Raw genomic sequence first — 19778 nt, 5'->3', positions numbered from 1 at the left:
CTCCCTCCCACTCTCCCCCTCCTTTTATTCCTCCCCAACCAACTGAATTTCTCATCTTTGTAATTTGATCTCTTTAGTGCTAACCCAAGCATTCTTCTGTTCTTTCAACCCTTCTGTTCACCACCCTTTATCTCTCACTATCCCTTATTCCATCTCTTAATTTCTCTCTCCATTCTGACAGTGTTTCCCCTACTGTTCATTTTTAGGAGGGACTTGTAAACCGGGCCTTTGTGATGCCTCAATATGCCTAAATTCAAAATGGTCTCCACTGAATGCCAAGTGTAGTGTAGACAGCCCTGGAAGTTTCCCTAGGACCTGTAGGCCTAAAATAACTTGAATGCTCGATTCAATAGGCACTTGTATTTCTGGAGATCTTAGAGGAACAATTCTCTACCCCCCTCTCACCTAGGGCTGGGGCGCTAGTGACATTTTGTCAGCTCGTGATTTATTTTCTTGACACTGCCGGCCTCACGGTAATTGACCATTAATTAACAAACACATTTAATATATCCTGGCTTCCATGCACAGCCTAAAATCTAAATGTAAAAAAGTCTAATAAATCCCTCTAATATAGCCTACACCTTCACAATAAATTCATTATTTATTGTAGACAGGTCTAAAGAAACATGATATGATGAAAATGTAGTCTATTTCAGAAGAACAAAATAGCATACTCTTGAGTTGTCCTTACGTTAGGTCCTGATCTGGCTATGCAATATGGCTGTGGGCCATACTTCATTTAGCAGACAAGATTTGCTTAGAATTCCGTCGCATTATTTTACAGTATGAAGAATACAATTGAACATAACTGAATAGCCCAAACCATCATTTTCACTTTTGGATAAATAGCGTGCCCAATTTCAACTTCCTGCTACTCATGCCAAGAATATAAGATATGCATATTATTAGTAGATTTTGATAGAAAACACTCTGAAGTTCCTAAAACTGTTTGAATCATGTATGTGAGTATAACAGAACTTATGTAGCAGGCAAAACCCAGAGGACTAACCGTCCTGAATGACTTTTTTTTGATGTCTCTGTCTGTTCAGTGAGATCTCATTGGGAAACTATATTTCTTAGGCACTTGTTTTCAGTTCCTATGGATATATATTTATTCCTTTGTGCATATACATCTACACACTGTTGATAAGACCTAATAAAAGATAGAAACATGTTTTTTAGAAATGTTTGCAAATGTTTTAAAAATAAGAACAGAAATACCTTATTTACATAAGTATTCAGTATTCATGAGACTCGAAATTGAGCTCAGGTTCATCCTGTTTCCATTGAGATGTTTCTACAACTTGATTGGAGTCCACCTGTGCTAAATTCAATTGATTGGACATGATTTGGAAAGGCACACATCTGTCTATATAAGGTCCCACAGTTGATATGGCTTGTTTTGCTCTGACATGCACTGAGATCAAAGGAATTGTCCGTAGAACTCAGACAGGATTGTGTCGAGGCACAGAACTTGGGAAGGGTACAAAAATAATTCTGCAGCATTGAAGGTCCCCAAGAACACAGTGGCCTCCATGATTCTTAAATGGAAGAAGTTTGGAACCACCCAGACTCTTCCTAGAGTTAGCCGCCCGGCCAAACTGAGCAATCAGGGGAGAAGAGCCTTAGTCATGGAGGTGACCAAGAACCCAATGGTCACTCTGACAGAGATCCAGAGTTCCTCTGTGGAGATGGGAGAACCTTCCAGAGGGACAATCATCTCTGCAGCACTCCAACAAACAGACCTTAAAAATGGTAAAGTGGCCAGACGGAAGCCACCCCACAGTAAAAGGCACATGACAGCCCGCTTGGAGTTTGCCAAAAGGCACCTAAAGGACTCTCAGACCATGAGAAACAAGATTCTCTGGTCTGATGAAACCAAGATTGAACTCTTTGGCCTGAATGTCAAGCATCACGTCTGGAAGAAACCTGGCATCGTCCCTACAGTGAAGCATGGTAGTGGCAGGGTCATGCTGTGGGGATGTTTTTCAGCGGCAGGGACTGGGAGAATAGTCAGGATCAAGGGAAAGATGAACGAAGCAAAGTACAGAGAGATCCTTGATGAAAACCTGCTCCAGAGCACTCAGGACCTCAAACTGGGACAAAGGTTAACCTTCCAACAGAACAACAACCCTAAGCACACAGTCAAGACAATGCAGGGGTGGCTTCAGAACAAGTCTCTGAATGTACTTGAGTGGCCGAGCCAGAGCCCGAACCCAATCGAATATCTCTGGAGAGACCTGAAAATAGCTGTGCAGCGACACTCCCCATCCAACCTGATAGTGCTTGAGAGGATCTGCAGAGAAGAATGGGAGAAACTCCCCAAATACAGGTGTGCCATGCTTGTAGCGTCATACCCAAGAAGAATTAAGGCTGTAATCGCAACCAAACATTTACTTATGTAAATGTAATATTTCATTTGTATTTATTTTTTTTACTGTTTTTGCTTTGTTGTTATGGGGTATTGTGTGTAGATTGATGGGGAAAAAAACGTATCTATTTTAGAATAAGGCTGTAACAAAACAAAATTTGGAAAAGGGAAGGGGTCTGAATACTTCCCGAATACACTATCTCAATTCTTATTAGCCAATATCCATCACGTGATCGGGTCCTTCTTACAGGCTACAAGTGAAGACAGACACATCGGGGAAGCAACTGCGTGCGTCCTTATTGAATTCTGAGGAGCATATTGAAGATGTTGGAAAAACTGTCCACATTTACTTTTCGTCAGCCAACAAGATGAGTAGGCCTAACAAACAGCAAAAACACTAGCTTATGTCAATCTACTATCCCCCATAGTACAAAAGTTGACTTTTCTATTGTGTGTGAGAAAGAAATATTCAAACATAGTCTTGGATAGTTGTGGGACATGATAGATCCCAAATGAATTCAACCACTAGAATCAAAATCCTTCTAAAAACAGGGCTGACGCAACAAATCAATACGTTTAGCTTAAAAAGTGAACTATTAGGCTATTTCTTCACATTATACGGCAGTAGGCTGGCTATAAGCGTGAATGTTCCAAAATGCAATCTATTAGCGGGAAAACACCATTCTCAAAACTGACTGCAAATGTGATTATGCATGTAATTCTTTAATTATAAAGAAGCATTTTCATGGTGAAAATAATCTTCCCCAAACTTGAAACTCACGTTGAGTTTGTATGCCAATTAGGCTCTACACCCCTTGGTAAAGCGGATTAATGTACATAATTTTGAAGAAGATATTTGGCCACTTTAGTTGTGATACAAACCTTATCAAAACATATAGGCCTATGGGCTAGGCTACATGAGGTGTGCGATTATTATTTTTTAAAGTGGGGGAAAAGGCACGTGCCGTTTCTTGCCTTACTGCACACAAACTGAGCATTATTCACAAGTGATAATATATCATTCACAACTGATAATCTAATATTGTCACCCATCAGACTATTCTTGATATGATCTTATCTTTACATATACCAAATAATGTGTGTGAAATTTGTTTGGATTTAGAATGGACCATTATCATGCATCAGTCTCGAAGCAGGGGCTGGGGGAAAAAACATGTAATCTATGCACTTAACTAGAGGTCGACCGATTAATCGGAATGGCCGATTAATTAGGGCCGATTTCAAATTTTCATACCAATCGGAAATCTGTATTTTTGGACGACCAATTTTTTTTTTTACACCTTTATTGAACTAGGCAAGTCAGTTAAGAACACATTCTTATTTTCAATGACGGATGCCACCCGTTAGATAAAATACGGAAAGGTTCCATATTTCACTGAAAGAATAAACGTTTTGTTTTCGAGATGATAGTTTCCGGATTCGACCATATTAATGACCTAAGGCTTGTATTTCTGTGTGTTATTATGTTATAATTAAGTCTATGATTTGATAGAGCAGTCTGACTGAGCGATGGTAGGCACCAGCAGGCTCGTAAGCATTCGAGCAGCTCTTCGCAATGCTTCAAGCATTGCTCTGTTTATGATTTCAAGCCTATCAACTCCCAAGATTAGGCTGGTGTAACCGATGTGAAATGGCTAGCTAGTTAGCGGGGTGCGCACTAATAGCGTTTCAAACGTCACTCGCTCTGAGACTTGGAGTAGTTGTTCCCCTTGCTCTGCAAGCTTCGAGGGTGGCTGTTGTCGATGTGTTTCTGGTTCGAGCCCAGGTAGGGGCGAGGAAAGGGACGGAAGCCCTACTGTTACACTGGCAATGCTAAAGTGCCTATAAGAACATCCAATAGTCAAAGGTATATGAAATACAAATGGTAATGAGAGAAATAGTCCTATAATAACTACAACCTAAAACTTCTTACTTGGAAATATTTAAGACTCATGTTAAAAGGAACCACCAGCTTTCATATGTTCTCATGTTCTGAGCAAGGAACTTAAACGTTAGCTTTCTTACATGGCACATATTGCACTTTTACTTTCTTCTCCAACACTTTGTTTTTGCATTATTTAAATCAAATTGAACATGTTTCATTATTTATTTGAGGCTAAATTGATTTTATTGATGTATTATATTAAGTTAAAATATGTTTTCATTCAGTATTGTTGTAATTGTCATTATTACAAATACATTATTTTTTAAATCGTCAGATTAATCGGTATCAGCTTTTTTTGGGTCCTCCAATAATCGGTATCGGCGTTGAAAACTCATAATCAGTCAACCTCTACACTTAACAGCCCTACTCTCACCCAGGTTCTCCAGGTCCTTGCGGGTGACAAACTTGTAGTCATCGTAGACAGTACTCTCAGGGCTCTCCTCCAGCTCCTCTGTCAGGTTGTCCAGGAAGGAGCACCAGCGAGGAGCAGGTCCCAGTGCCTACACAGGGACAACATGGAGGGGAGGAAGGAGAGAAAAGAACAAGGGATGTAGTGAAGGAGGGAAAAGGAATGAAGAACAAGGAACATTTTAAGAATTCTAATTCAATATATTTCTCTCTTTTCACTGCGCTGTGGGCTGGTAAGGGAAGTAGGTGTTGGCAACATTCCAGTTGGCTAGGTGTAGTTTCTGCCATGTTGCTTGCACCTATCCAATCCTCTCAGGGCTCTGAGGATGAGTCAACAAGGATTGAATGAGTCTTATCAGATTGAAATCACCCCATCATCGTAAGATAATTTAATGCCACTGGGTTCATTCCAAACTGAGTTCTGTCCTATCAAATCAGAGTTCAAAGTCTACGTAATGTCCCCTTCCTCAGTGTAATCATTGAAGAGCAAATGGCTAATGTTAACTTCCAAACTTTGCCCTACTGTAATGTAGGCATCTAGGGAGGCATGTGTTGGAGGCCTTTGTACACCAGTTGAAAAACCAGGGAGAAAGGAGCTCTCTGGAATTGGAATCATATGCCTGCCTCAAATTCATGAATGATAGATTAGATGAGTAAACCAAACAAGGTGACAACGTTGTGTTATATTTGAAGTTACCATTGATGTTCATACCATACCTGAGTGAAAAATGTAGCTATTTATTCAGAGCAGTTTGAGCACTGCTATGTGAATGTTTGATATTGGCCTTCCATTTTCTGCAGAAGTATTCCAAAACTCCAATAACCAAAAATAGAATGTGTTTGCTGTTAACAGATGAACGCAATATTTCCTAAGTTCAGTATAAGCTCTTTGTAGCCCCAAACACACACTATTGAAGACCTTGTTTTCTGTATCTCACCATCACAATGATCTAATCAGTGGTTAATGAATGGGACCAGAAACTAATCGCGTCAGGGTTACCACATGATCTTTCTATACAGAGACTACATTACATTACAGTACACACACCTCAACTTCCTAGAGAGACTACTTTACCGTAGAAACACACACATTAACTTCCTAACGAGACTATTTTAACAATGTACAAACACTTTTCCTATAAGAACTGAAAAGCTGGTATAGGGGTAGGCACAAGGCCACCTGTTGCTGAAGAACATTCACGTTCCAACAAGGGTACTTTCTAGGTAAAACTCAGTGGGAGGTTTTCCATGAATAATGTCCTTTAGTGTTTTTTGCAGAACATAAAACACCAGCCAAATGGGGATGCCGTAAACACTAAACTGAACAAACGAATGTCTCGAAAACTCAAGACCTCAAAACAGAGATCGTCCTTTCGTGCCTTCTCTATACTGCCTTGGTCGGTTTGGTTTCAATTCACACCATTGAGTAACTCTATCTCATGGGAAAATGTACCTTTCAAACCAATCATGCACACCGAGGCATGTAAAACTAGCAGTTAAACCAAACTGTCAAATGGGCCTGAGGGAGTGCAAGGGTGGTAGAACTCACAGGGATATAGAATGTATTCATCTTAGGGTCTTCATTGGCAGTGAAGAGCATACCTGTGAAGTTAGGAGAGAAAAAGAAAAGATGTGGATGAGTGAGATGAGCTAACGAAACAACCAGATCCTTTTCCCCATACTGAAGTTAGCATTGCTATAAACTAAGGTTATGCGGAACTGTACAAAAAGGCTCATTGTCTGCTGGTTTTGTTTGACTCTAGTTACAAGCCTAACTGCATGAACATGCAGAAAGTAGAGCCCACATAAACATAGGGTGACTATAGTAGGTATGCAGGCAGTAGACTAGTCAAATAGGAAATGGCAAAACCCTTGTTGGATTTTTAAATGTTAAAATGTATGTAACCATTACTGACAAAAGCCTGGCTTGCTCCCATCTTCATCTTCCTTTGACAACAAATCATCCATGCAAATGGTTGTGCGGATTTGCTATTTACGTGAAATTACAGCAATTACATCATGAATGAGCGTCTTAAACAGTTTAACTCAAGTGCTCAGTAAACATTGCTGTAATTAGGCATAATTGCTGGTAGAGAAGCTGTCAATGGATAGAGTTGCAGTCTTATTTCAAAAGCAAAGTCCAAGCCATCTCACAAAGAAGCATATCCTTGGTGCAGAAGTGTTTAGGACTTGTTGATGAGGTCACTTGGCACCATCTAGTGGTAGTTGAGCATACTGGTAAATGACTACGAAGCAGATAAGAGTGCCTGAAGTGTAGGTCAACCCTCCAAGTTAAAATCGGTACAGAAGCAATGTTTGGTGTATCTGGCTCATTACTCATAGAATGGACCAGTCTTTCTGAGGTGATTCTCACCAGAACCAGGATAGATGCACACGTCGTTGATGTTCGTCTGGGGCTCAATGGAGGAGAACACTTTTCCCTGGGGTGAAACAGACCAAAGATATGGTTAGAATATCTGTTATAGCACTGTGATAGTTAGTTAGTGGTCTCTCTTTCATCAACCAAGTGTACAATGACACGGACATTTTTAACATAAAAAATGCTTTTTCCACATATGGGCCATTTCAATTCTTCGCACCCACTCAAGCCTTTATAGCCTATTGGCTCTTGATCATTCAAAAATAATTGTCTAGAGATCATAGCAATCACCATGTTGTCTTGTTCACTTGTCAGTTCGTTACTTAAAACAAATAGATCACGGCCATTTCCACCGTTCTCCTTGTCCAGGTTATCCAGAAATCTGGTAACTTATTTAGCTAATTTCAGTGTGATGTTTGATGTGGTATTACATTGTGATGTATGATGTGGTATTACATTTTCCTGGAATTCTTCCATTCCGGTTGTTCCACAGCTTTCGAGGAAATTCACCAAACAAAGATTTGAGCGGTGACTGAAGTCGTCCATCCCGTTTACGTTGTCAGTAAGGCCCGTAATGATTGTTTTTTTTTGTTCATCCACGGTTTTCTAGAGTTTCTCTCAGGCAATTATCGCTAGAATTAACCCGGTTTCGGCCTCCTTCATACGTTTGCCCAGTTCAGTCATATCAGTTTAGATCTGATATTTTCTTCATCTTTTTCTGTTAGTAGTGTCTCTAAACTCACTTTAGTTGAGTCATCAGCTACTTGGTCCATGACCGCATTGTTTCACTGTGTTTGTTTTTATTTCTCGATATAGTATTTGCCGTAACAATGAGTATGCCAACATGATGTTTGTTATTTCTTGACTTTTGAGTCGAGTTCTTTCAAATTTAAGAGGCACATTTTTTTTTTATAAAAAAGGGAATGCCAAGCGGATCACCTTTACCTTACTACCTCACGGTCGCCATACCGGAAATAGTCTATTATATATTATATTCTAAAATTTGCATAAAAGCAATATGTGCATTTTCCCACCAGAGGGGTGTTTCCTTCAACACAGACTTGTTGCAGATAAAAGCGTGTGCATGATAACGTAGTGCACATAAAAATAACTTCAGTGTTTAGATTCCCACGTATCGAATAAAAAATCAAAGTTAAATGGGTTTCCATTGCATTTTCAACTCTACTGATGGTTTTGTCAGTTATATAGCAAATGTGCCCACTGTGGTCTTGGCATGTGCGCTCTACCCAACAGCTCTCAGATACAGTGCGGGTATAGCCTACATGATGACATTATTATGGACAAAAAACATAGATCATTTTGATTAGTCAAACTGCAGCTAAGCATCATATCACCAGAATAAGACTCAATGTTAACTGGAAAGAAGCATCAAGCGTGCATTTTCACCACCATGTGAAGTTCAAAATGTTGTTAATCTGTAGCCTAATAAACAGCATGCTTATTAGAGTCGTAGTGGAGGACCACACAACATATCATCGCGTGACTCCAAGTTTACATCGATATGATTATTAGTATATAAATATTTGTGCATAAAGGCGTTTACATCACCATTTCTCACATAATTCAAGTGGAACTGACAGTGGTTTAACTACTTTGCAGATATGAAACAAACAGAATCATTATAAATCAGTAAAAAAATATCAAATTCCCATTTTATGCTTCAAAACCAACTTCATAAGAGGTTTTAAAAATAGGTTCTATTTGACTCAAAATTACATGACATACATTAATTAAGGAATTGTTGGCAGAATAGATGGATGCAGTTCAATGCATGATTAATGTAATTCACCAATACATTTCTTGGTAGTCCAAGAAAATATAGCTATCAGGTTGTAAATCCCTGCTGGCCTGGTATATTGTTTGCTGAACTGTAACTAAGGTTGGGAATGTAAAAAAAATCTAACTAGCCAGGGCAATGATCACAAGGCCCGCGGCCCGAATAGGACACAAAAGAGAGTATAAATGAGTCTAGAGCAACAACAAAAAAGTCAAACATGTTTTAAGTTTAAATGTTACAACAAACCTATAGCTACATTTTTGTTACTTGGAATTATTCATGTCTGCAATCATAACAGCAGAGGCTGGACAAATATATCTCTCTTATTTGTTCTAATATGTTAAAACGCTATATACAACATTCCATGTACATACGTGGGCATTATAAAGGGCCATATTTTTTCAAATAAAACAATGGCCAGTTTGGATCGCAGTTGTACTTTTTTGTATGTCTGGCCCGTGAATCCATTGTGTTTTTTCAATATTGCCCATGCGCTGATTGAGTTTGACTTCACTGGGATAGGCGTGTCTATTTATGCAACTAGCTATTTATTTAGCAAGCTAAAAACACGGAGCCTAATGTTAGCTAGCTGCTGGGAGGATGTCATATCATTGGAGGAGTGGATGAGTGACCGACTCTTCCCCCTTATATTGTTTTTTGGTGGCTACAGCTAGAGATGCAGGTGTCATTTGGTTAGCTAGCAAGAAATGTGAATCGCTTTGCTATGCTGAACTTGAACGACTATTAACTGTCGGTTAGGGGCTCGTACGTAAGCATTTCACCTGTTGTATTCGGAGCATGTGACTAATAAAGTTAGCACAGTTAGCATATCTTTTAGATGTCAATCAAACGTATTTGGCAGGCTGACAAGCAAGTTCCTATTCAGTTGTTCAAATGTGGGTTGGAAAAAGCATGCATTGGCAGGCAAGCTGCAGAAGAACGAGCAGGCTACCATTCCCTATCGTTTCAGTGCAATTCTGACAGCCAACTAGCTTAAAAAGTTTGAGATTAGATTATGTCGTTCTGGCACGCATTAGTTGTTGATCTTGTTGTTGTTCACATGTATAGGCAACTGAGGGAGAGATGGCCTACCTTTCATTTCATACCACTCCTGTGGTATTTACATAAAACATCAATTCAGGTGTATTTTGTGGCTTTTGGCAAATGCATTCTAATGATCTAAAGTTCCGCTGTTTCAACTGCCTGTAAACACAGTCTGGTTCAAAGTGAATGATGGCAAGCCCGTGTGGCAAATGGCTTAATTGCATATAAGCCTACTGTAACTTGGATTGGCTATGGCTATTGAACTTTCAAGTGCCTTACTATATATCACTCCCAAACATTGTCAGAAAAGTATTTAATAAAAAATAATAATAATTGGGGTGTATATGAACAGATTTTAAAATGTCATGTTGCTAAAACACTGTCAGTTTAACTTTAATTTTACCGACACAAAAAGATCTCACATTGTCTAGTGAATTTTGTTTTGATGACATTTGGAAACGTAACCGACAAATTTGTTGTTTCCATTAGGCCTGTCATGACATTTGTTATCCGACATGTACTTTACTCGCAAAAAATACATTGGACGATGCCCCTCCGAGTGGCGCAGCAATCTAAGGCACTGCATCGCAGGGTTGCGGCGTCACTACAGCCTGGGGTTCGATCCGAGGACGTGAGTCCCATAGGGTGGCACAAAATTGGCTCAGCGTCGTCCGGGTTAGGGGAGGGTTTGGCCAGGGGGGGCTTTACTTGGCTCATCGTGCTCTAGCAACTCCTAGTGGCGGGCAGATTAACGTGTTTCCGCCTCTCCTGAGGCCATTGGGGAGTTGCAGCGATGAGACAAGATTGATTTCACAAAATTGTGGAGAAAAAAGGGGGTAATTCATAATAATAATTTAAAAGTTGGATGGAAACCTGGTTGGATGTCTGGTTTCCCAAAACATGAATCAAATATCGTTTCAACATTCATAAACATTTACCGTGTCTTTGTTCCAGATCTTGATGATCTTGGAGTCCGCAGTCAGAACCAGGTCTAGGTGGTCCTGGAAGTTGACAGACTTGATAGGAAGGCCGTAGTAATGGTCTTTTACCAGCAGGGGGCGGCTAGAGCGCAGGTCATAGATTAGGACCTACAGTACCAGGCAGACAGATCGTCAATGGGGAAACTTGTGGGGAGGGGAACATTTAGACAGTTTTCTGCATTATCCCAGCTATTAGGACACACAAGACGCCATTGTAAAAGTTCATACCTGCCCAGTGCTCGTTCCCACAGCCATGGTGAGAGAGCCATTAAACTTGAGTGCGCTGACCGATGGCAAGCCCTCCACTCTAAAGACAAACACATCCAGATCATGGATTTGAATGATGGCGTTTTTCTAAATACATGTAACTGTTCATGTTCTCGTGTTGTACTTACTCTGTTCCCTCTGTGACGCTGCTCAAGGCACAGTCTAGCATCCCCACCCGACTTCGTACACGAGGGTCCCAGCACTCCACTTTCCCCTAGCCACCAACAACACAGGGAACATGGATAGACACACACAGGCACACACACAAAATGATGTCAATAGGGTTCAGGTTATGTCCAATCCATTCTCTCATTATATGCACATAGGCTCCACCCACCTCAGCTGTTCCTGAAGCTAACAGTTGATGGACAGGATTGATGTCACACACATTGTGCTCCCTGTCAGTCAGAGAAATGGCAAAAAGAGACATGATCACATCATATGCATACTGACGGGTCTTGTAGTGACTGTATTGTAATGCACAGGGGCGATTCTGTGTCAGCATGGCACAACAACAACAAAAAATGTATCTCTGATTTTTTGGCAACTCTCACATATAAACTTAATTGGAAGAAAGGATGTTTGATATGCTTTTAAAAAAATTTAACAAACCATTTTTTGGAAACTCATGATGAAAGTTACCAATATACGGCCCTTTTTAAGACCTTTAGGTGCAACCTGTAAGACCCAATGATCCATGAACAGTACATGATACAGACAACACCTTATTGTCGTTATACTCATAATAGTGTCCTCTAAAATAGGGAGTATCCCTACATTCTGAAATACAATTTCACACATGAATTTACTCAACATTAAAACTATTGATATTAAAAAAAGGTACAAAACAGAATTTCTCCTCTATGTGGAAGCTAGGTGAATTGCAAGAACACTGGCTGCATTCAAAATAAATATCCCCCTTCCCTGCACCCATTTCACTGTAACATTTTTAACTATTTTATACATTGTATAATAATAGTAAAGATATCAAAACCTATAAAATAACATATGGAATCATGTAGTAACCAAAAAAAGTGTTAAATCAAAATAGATGTTATATTTGAGATTCTTCAAAGTAGCCACCCGTTGCCTTGATGACAGCTTTGCACACTCTTGGCATTCTCTCAACCAGCTTCATTAGTCACCTGGAATGCATTTAAATTAACAGGTGTGCCTTGTTAAAAGTTAATTTGTGGAATTTCTTTCCTTCTTAATTAATGTGTTTGAGCCAATCAGTTGTGTTGTGACAAGGTGTGGCGAAATCTGCTCGGAGCCTTCACCGTGCGCTGCCACTTTAAGAGCGCATGAGCAGTAAGGAAGGAGGAGATAAAGAGAGCTCGTTCAGCTCTTTGGGAAGGGGCTCTTGGGTGGCGCGACAGTTTGATTGTGTGTGCTGTGCTGCAGAAGTTTTGTTTGTTTTCAGCGTGTGTAGTTTATAGAGTATTTAACTCAATCATCGGTGTAATCGCTCTAGGTCGTGGTTGTTTTCCTTTGGGACCGCGCCCGTTATGGATCGCATGGATTAGTAGCAGCATTGTTGCGAAGCTTTAACATACAAACCAACAAACCATCGGACAGTCAGACAGTACACCTGCACGCCTGAAGACCACAGCTAAGATCTCTCTTGTTATCTTTTTCTCTCTCTTTCTCTTCCCTCTCATTCCAGTGCTTTACCCTGCAACAGACTCTCTATTTTTCAAATGCACTTCCCATTGAAGTTCATTAGAGCTGGACTATTATTTCCCTGCCAGAAGTATTTGGATGGACATTTTAGTTGGTTGCTTGCAAGTTCTATATTATGTGAACTGTATTGAGGTGGGGTGTACTAATGACATGTGGCCGAGAAGACTGTGGACATTTTTAAGGCCTTTGTTGTGTCGATGAACACCCCCCACATTCATACCCTCTGCACTCATCCACTAGAAAATAATACAGATTATTGCAAATCCTATGTTGATGACTGGGTTCGTTCTTGTATGAAGTTGCTGTTCAATTGCTCTGCCATTATTAGTATTAGTATTATTGTATGAGGTATTCTTGTTTGGGTTACCCCTGTGCTGTGATGTGGGTTTTATATGGTGTGTATTCTTTTTTCTCTCCACTGGCTATCTGGTAAACAGGCTACCCTCTAGGCAGTCTCTTCTGCTGATGTGTGTGGGTCTGGTAGTGGTACTCTCTCTCTTCTACTCTTTTCCTTTTGGCATGGTTAATACCTGCCTGGCGCCCGAACAAAATCTTTCTTTACCCTCTCTAATAAATACCGCTATAGAATTGGCACCTGAACAGGGACTTGAAGAGAAACACCCATGACACCATCCACACAAGGTTGAATCATGTCTTTTGTTGGAACCCCATACTGTGTCAATGTGGACACACCTGACGGTGAAGGCTCCGGTAATCATGCTCGGGATTCTTTCATTGTGGAAGGACTCGATGAACTAATGGAGTTGGATAGCACTGCCCCTAATCCCCAGGCTTCTGGCTCACCTATAACATCTCCACCATTACCCTCCCCTCAAACCCTTCCGGTTACCCTGTCCAGAGAGACTGGGAGAGGTGTCTCTGATCACTGGACAACTGGAACATCAATGGAAACACACCAATCATAGTTTGACAATGCAGGAGAATGCAATTCGCAAACTCAGTGAATGTGTGGAGGCTCATCAGACAGATGTGCAGCAGAGGTTGGATTACCTTCCCTGTCAAATGGAGGAAAACCAACAACAAATTGCTCAGAGGCAGAAATATTTCCAAGATTCTCTGAAGCAGGATATTCAAGGAAAACTGCACCGGTTCAAAACACAAATGGAAACTAACCATCATCAAGTCATACTCTTACTTGAGGACGAACAAAAACAGAGAGCAGAAGAGTCAGCCTCTGTTGTGAAGGGAGTGTGTTCTTATCTGAAGGAAGTTATGGAGGACATGAAGAACTCTCTCACAGGGGAACTACGATTTTTGATTGAACAGACTCAAAAGGACACCGTTAATGAGATGGAAAAAGCACAGAAGGCCACAGACCTTCAACTGGAAGGGCTGCACCAGGAGGTAATGCAGTGCTTTTCCCTTCTGGACAAATCTTCTGCACCTACCTCAGGTTTTACCTCTGCCACTGGCTTGGCCAGTAAGGGAATAGGAACAGGTAGTACTACAAAAACCCCTCTGAAGATATTGTTAAACAACAGAACTCCCGCTGCCATTGTCATGCCTCCTCTAGAGCGCTCCCTCCCTATCAAACTACTTTTCTCCACTTTTGCCAGCCCAGAAGATGATGTTGATCCACTGTTTTTCTTATCTAAGTGTAATGATTTTCTTTCTATCCAGCCCCTTACTGACTTGGAGGTTCTTGCTACCCTCTGCAGTGTTCTCCATGGTACAGCAAGACTGGTGGGAGATAGCCCGTGAACATGTGTCAACCTGGGAGGAGTTTCAAAAAATGTTCCTCTTAGCCTTCCTCTCAGAGGACTATGGGGATGAACTGGCGGAACGTGTTCGTAACAGAGTCCAGGGTGAAGCAGAGCCAATACGGGACTTTGCCTTCTCCTATCGAGTTCTATGTAGGAGATGGAAGGCTGACATTACTGAGCAGGAGATGGTTAAACTCTTTCTTAAGAACATGGTTCCCCGCCTTGCTAGTCAACTTCGAGAACGTGTGGAAAATGTGGATGATCTGGTGCGTCTTGGGACTCAGTTTGAGAAGGACTGGAAGCACCACCTCCAAACTAAAAACCCCGTTCCCTCATCCCAGTATACCCATAACTCTCTTAGGGCTAAACCGTCTCAGATATTTGTACCCAAGATCCAGGACAAATGTTCAGTTGTGTGTTGGAGGTGTAAAGTCCAACATCCTCCAGATTCTTGCCCGCTCTATGTCCAGCGTCAGGATTCAGGAAAAGGTCAGAAAGGACCAAAGACTGAAAGTCTAGACAGGCGTGGTGGCTTGCATACAATTGGGTCAGCCTTAATGCCCAGCATGAAGCTTTTAGACAGTACAGCTAGTGGTCTTATTCCTATTCCGCAACAACTATTGGTTCCTCTGAGTGTTAGAAACTGGAGAGGGAAGGCCATAATCGACACAGGGGCATCTTACACCCTGATGCAAGAGGCCCTGTGGCAGAACATGGCATTACCTCATGAGGAGCTACGAACATGGGAGGAAGGACCATTGTACTTGGCCAATGGAAAACCTACCACCCCCTTGGGCTGGATTAGTATAATAATAAAACTGCATGGTGAGACTATTAACCTTCCTGTGGCAATACTTGCAGACTCAAGCCTTGCATTTGCTGTAGTCCTTGGCCTAGACTTCCTGTTCTTCAGTGGACTGACCATCTCTATGTCCGAACCCTCCTATCGGCTTCACTCTGACTATTCCCAGCCTCATCCATTTCAACCTGGTAATGCACTGATTTCAGGATGGAGCCTGCTACATTATGCAGAGTCCGGACAAGGTCAAGTCAGAGACAGAGAAAATATAAAGAGACAAAGACAAAAACATGTTCCACCAGTGAAGTCTGAGAACCCAACTATCACCCTGATTACCGCCGTACCCCCCCCTTCTATCCGAGAGCAAAAACAAACCTGATGCGGATTTCTACATCAAACAAGCAGTGGAACAGGCATGTCTGTCGGATGATGAAAGGTGGCAGCTCTCCCAGATGTTGGACGTGAACAGTGCGGTCTGTACTCTTACACTCGGCCGTACAACCGTCTTCAAACACAAAATCTATACCCGGCATGAGGTCCCCATTAAGCAGCGTCCCTACAGGCTGTCCCCCGCCAAACTGGCAATTCTCAATGAACAGCTCAAAAGCATGTTGGAGAATGGAATTGTGGAACCTTCTTTTTCTGGATGGGCTTCTCCGGTTGTCCTGATTCCTAAGAAAGATGGTGGATATCGATTCTGTGTGGACTACAGGAAGCCGAATGCCATAACAGAAAGCGATCCCTACCCTCTACCAAACATAAATGACATACTGGAATCTCTGGCAGGAGCATCCATCTTTAGTAATCTGGATCTGAACAGTGGCTAGTGTCAATGGATTGGCAGGTGTCAATGGATCCCGCTAGTCAGGACAAGACTGCTTTTGTCACCCCTGCTGGTTTGTACTCCTTCAAAGTCATGCCTTTTGGTTTGAAGAATGCTCCAGCAACCTTCCAACGGTTGATGGAGACTGTCCTGGGAGATGAGGGGTAGAAATTGTCTCGTGTATCTGGATGACATCATAATCTACTTCTCTGTTGCGGATCATCTGCAAGACATTCAGTCCGTCTTCGACAGACTAAAGGCTGCAGGTTTGACCTTGAAGAAGTGTCGTTTCTGTCTGCCAGAACTCAAGTTCCTTGGTCATGTGGTTAATGCTGAAGGTATCCATGCAGATCCAGCCAAAGTTGCAGCTGTGCAGGAATTCCCAATTCCCACAAGGCTGTTCAGCGGTTTCTGGGTATGGCTGGATGGTACCACAGGTTTGTGCCTGACTTTTCAAAAGGTAGCCGAACCCCTCAACCACCTTAAGAAGAAAGGTGTGAAATTCCAATGGACCCCTGCATGCCAAGGTGCATTTAACACACTCAAAAACAGTTTAATTACTCCTCCAGTGCTTGGACATCCTAACCTGAATGCTCATTTCATTGTGTACACGGATGCCAGTCAAACAGGACTTGGAGCAGTCTTGGCTCAACAAACAGGACTTGCATAGGCAAGAACTTCTTCTGTTCCAAGTCGCACCCTTAATTCAGCAGAGAGGAATTATTCAACGACTGAAAGGGAGTGCCTCGCTGTGGTCTGGGCTTTGGAGAAATGGAGCTACTACTTGGAGGCAAAGATCTTCACCGTTGTCACAGACCATGCTGCTCTGCAGTGGGTTTTGGCATCAGGCAAGACCAACAGCCGTCTTATTCGCTGGTCTATCAGACTGCAGAAGTTTGACTTCATCATTGAGTATCGCAAAGGAAAACTGAACGTTGTACCAGATGACCTTTCTCGAATTACAGAGACTGCCAATGTTTGTCCTCCCTTGTGCAGTACTTAAACTACCGCTAAATGTCTGGATGAAGCCTTTCCTCTGGATGATGAGAGTGTATGGAGAGCACAGCAGAAGGATGCTGCCATCATGGCGATCCACAAGAGTCTGTCGGAAGAAGACTCCAAGAGTCGCTTCAATGATAAGTATAGCATAATTCAGGATAAAGTGTATCGAAAAACTCCAAGAGGAGATGGAATACACAGCACCCATTATCGCGTCTTCATTCCCTCTACATTGTGTGACCAGATAATCCAAGCTTATCATGCCAATCCCATGAGTGGCCATCTTGGAGTTTTTAAAACTTATCGAAGACTACAAGAGGTGGTTTACTGGCCAGGCATGTGGGTTGATACCCGGAAGTTTGTACAACAGTGTGAAGTCTGCCAGAAATACAAACCAGACATTGGCAGACCTGCCAGGAAAATGCAGCAGACCGTGGTGAACCATCCAAATGAAATGTTGGGAATTGACCTCATGGGACCTTTTCCTCCCAGCCGGGGGACACGGAATGAATTTTTATTGGTGGTAGTGGACTACTACACACACTGGGTGGAGTTGTTTCCCCTCCGCAAAGCTACTGCATCAGCCATTGCTCTAATTCTGCGAAGGGAGGTTTTTACCAGATTTGGAATTCCAGACCAAATCCTCTCTGACCGAGGTCCGCAGTTCATATCAGGAATCTACAAAGAGCTCTGTACCTACTGGGGTGTAATTGCCAAGCTGACCACAGCCTACCATCCTCAGACCAACCTGACCGAGAGGGTAAACCGAACCCTGAAGGGGATGATTGCTTCATTCGTGGGGGATCAGCATCTTCCAGAATTTCGCTTTGCACTGAATTTCGCTTTGCACTCTGCTGTGCAGGAGACTTCTGGGGTCACTCCCGCCGAACTTCACCTGGGAAGACCACTAAAAGGTCCGATGGACAGGGTCTTGCAAAGTTCGAATGTTTCCCCTGACTGCCCAGCGTTTGATGCCGTACAACACCACCACACCTTGCTAGCCAGAGTGGAGGCCAGTAAAACCAAAGAAAAAAACAACGACAGCTGAGAAACTATGACAAACATAGACGAGACGTGTGTTTTCCACCCCAGTCTCGTGTTTGGGTACGTTCACATCATCTGTCAAAGGCATCTAAGAAGTTCACTGCCAAGCTAGCTTCGAGATGGAAAGGTCCATACCGTGTAGTGCAGCAGTTGGGACCAGTGAACTACTTGGTCTGTTTGGAGGACACTGGGGAAGATGTCAGGACAGTGCATGTTGTTGACCTAAAGCCCTGCTACCCTACGGCAGAAGAGCTGGATCGCAGGCAAAAGCAACACTTGCAGGACCTCTTCGTGGAGGACTCTGATGAGGAGGACTTCCCTGGTTTTGTATAGCAGGAACATGAACCTGTCAATGCCTGCATCCTCTCTGTTAATACAGGCATTGTTTTTTCATGGGGGGAGGAGTGTGGCGAAATCTGCTCGGGGGCCTTCACCGTGCGCTGCCACTTTAAGAGCGCATGAGCAGTAAGGAAGGAGGAGATAAAGAGAGCTCGTTCAGCTCTTTGGGGAGGGGCTCTTGGGTGGCGCGACAGTTTGATTGTGTGTGCTGTGCTGCAGAAGTTTTGTTTGTTTTCAGCGTGTGTAGTTTATAGAGTATTTAACTCAATCATCGGTGTAATCGCTCTAGGTCGTGGTTGTTTTCCTTTGGGACCGCGCCCGTTATGGATCGCATGGATTAGTAGCAACATTGTTGCGAAGCTTTAACATACAAACCAACAAACCATCGGACAGTCAGACAGTACACCTGCACGCCTGAAGACCACAGCTAAGATCTCTCTTGTTATCTTTTTCTCTCTCTTTCTCTTCCCTCTCATTCCAGTGCTTTACCCTGCAACAGACTCTCTATTTTTCAAATGCACTTCCCATTGAAGTTCATTAGAGCTGGACTATTATTTCCCTGCCAGAAGTATTTGGATGGACATTTTAGTTGGTTGCTTGCAAGTTCTATATTATGTGAACTGTATTGAGGTGGGGTGTACTAATGACATGTGGCCGAGAAGACTGTGGACATTTTTAAGGCCTTTGTTGTGTCGATGAACACCCCCCACATTCATACCCTCTGCACTCATCCACTAGAAAATAATACAGATTATTGCAAATCCTATGTTGATGACTGGGTTCGTTCTTGTATGAAGTTGCTGTTCAATTGCTCTGCCATTATTAGTATTAGTATTATTGTATGAGGTATTCTTGTTTGGGTTACCCCTGTGCTGTGATGTGGGTTTTATATGGTGTGTATTCTTTTTTCTCTCCACTGGCTATCTGGTAAACAGGCTACCCTCTAGGCAGTCTCTTCTGCTGATGTGTGTGGGTCTGGTAGTGGTACTCTCTCTCTTCTACTCTTTTCCTTTTGGCATGGTTAATACCTGCCTGGCGCCCGAACAAAATCTTTCTTTACCCTCTCTAATAAATACCGTTATAAAGGTAGGGGGTGGTATACAGAAGATTTGGTAAAAGACCAAGTCCATATTATGGTAAGAACAGCTCAAATATGCAAAGAGAAACGACAGTC

At 42.2% G+C, this 19778-nt stretch overlaps 1 protein-coding gene across 1 annotated transcript in view; it reads right to left on the bottom strand.

The window, feature by feature from the left end:
- The window catches only part of LOC112261647 (nucleolar protein 10), a 40050-nt gene that overhangs the window by 13155 nt on the left and 7117 nt on the right, over positions 1-19778 (bottom strand). The window contains exons 8-14 of the mRNA XM_024437135.2: positions 11531-11591; positions 11322-11407; positions 11155-11233; positions 10885-11034; positions 7099-7165; positions 6274-6326; positions 4690-4816 (exon numbers count right to left, since the gene is read on the bottom strand). Coding sequence (XP_024292903.1) covers positions 4690-4816; positions 6274-6326; positions 7099-7165; positions 10885-11034; positions 11155-11233; positions 11322-11407; positions 11531-11591 — 623 coding nt within the window. The remainder of the gene's footprint in view (positions 1-4689; positions 4817-6273; positions 6327-7098; positions 7166-10884; positions 11035-11154; positions 11234-11321; positions 11408-11530; positions 11592-19778) is intronic.

This window comes from Oncorhynchus tshawytscha, linkage group LG11 (assembly GCF_018296145.1).
Source record: "Oncorhynchus tshawytscha isolate Ot180627B linkage group LG11, Otsh_v2.0, whole genome shotgun sequence".
Taxonomy (NCBI): domain Eukaryota; kingdom Metazoa; phylum Chordata; class Actinopteri; order Salmoniformes; family Salmonidae; genus Oncorhynchus; species Oncorhynchus tshawytscha.
Note: the sequence above shows the minus strand (reverse complement) of the source record. Positions and strands in the feature narration are given on the sequence as shown.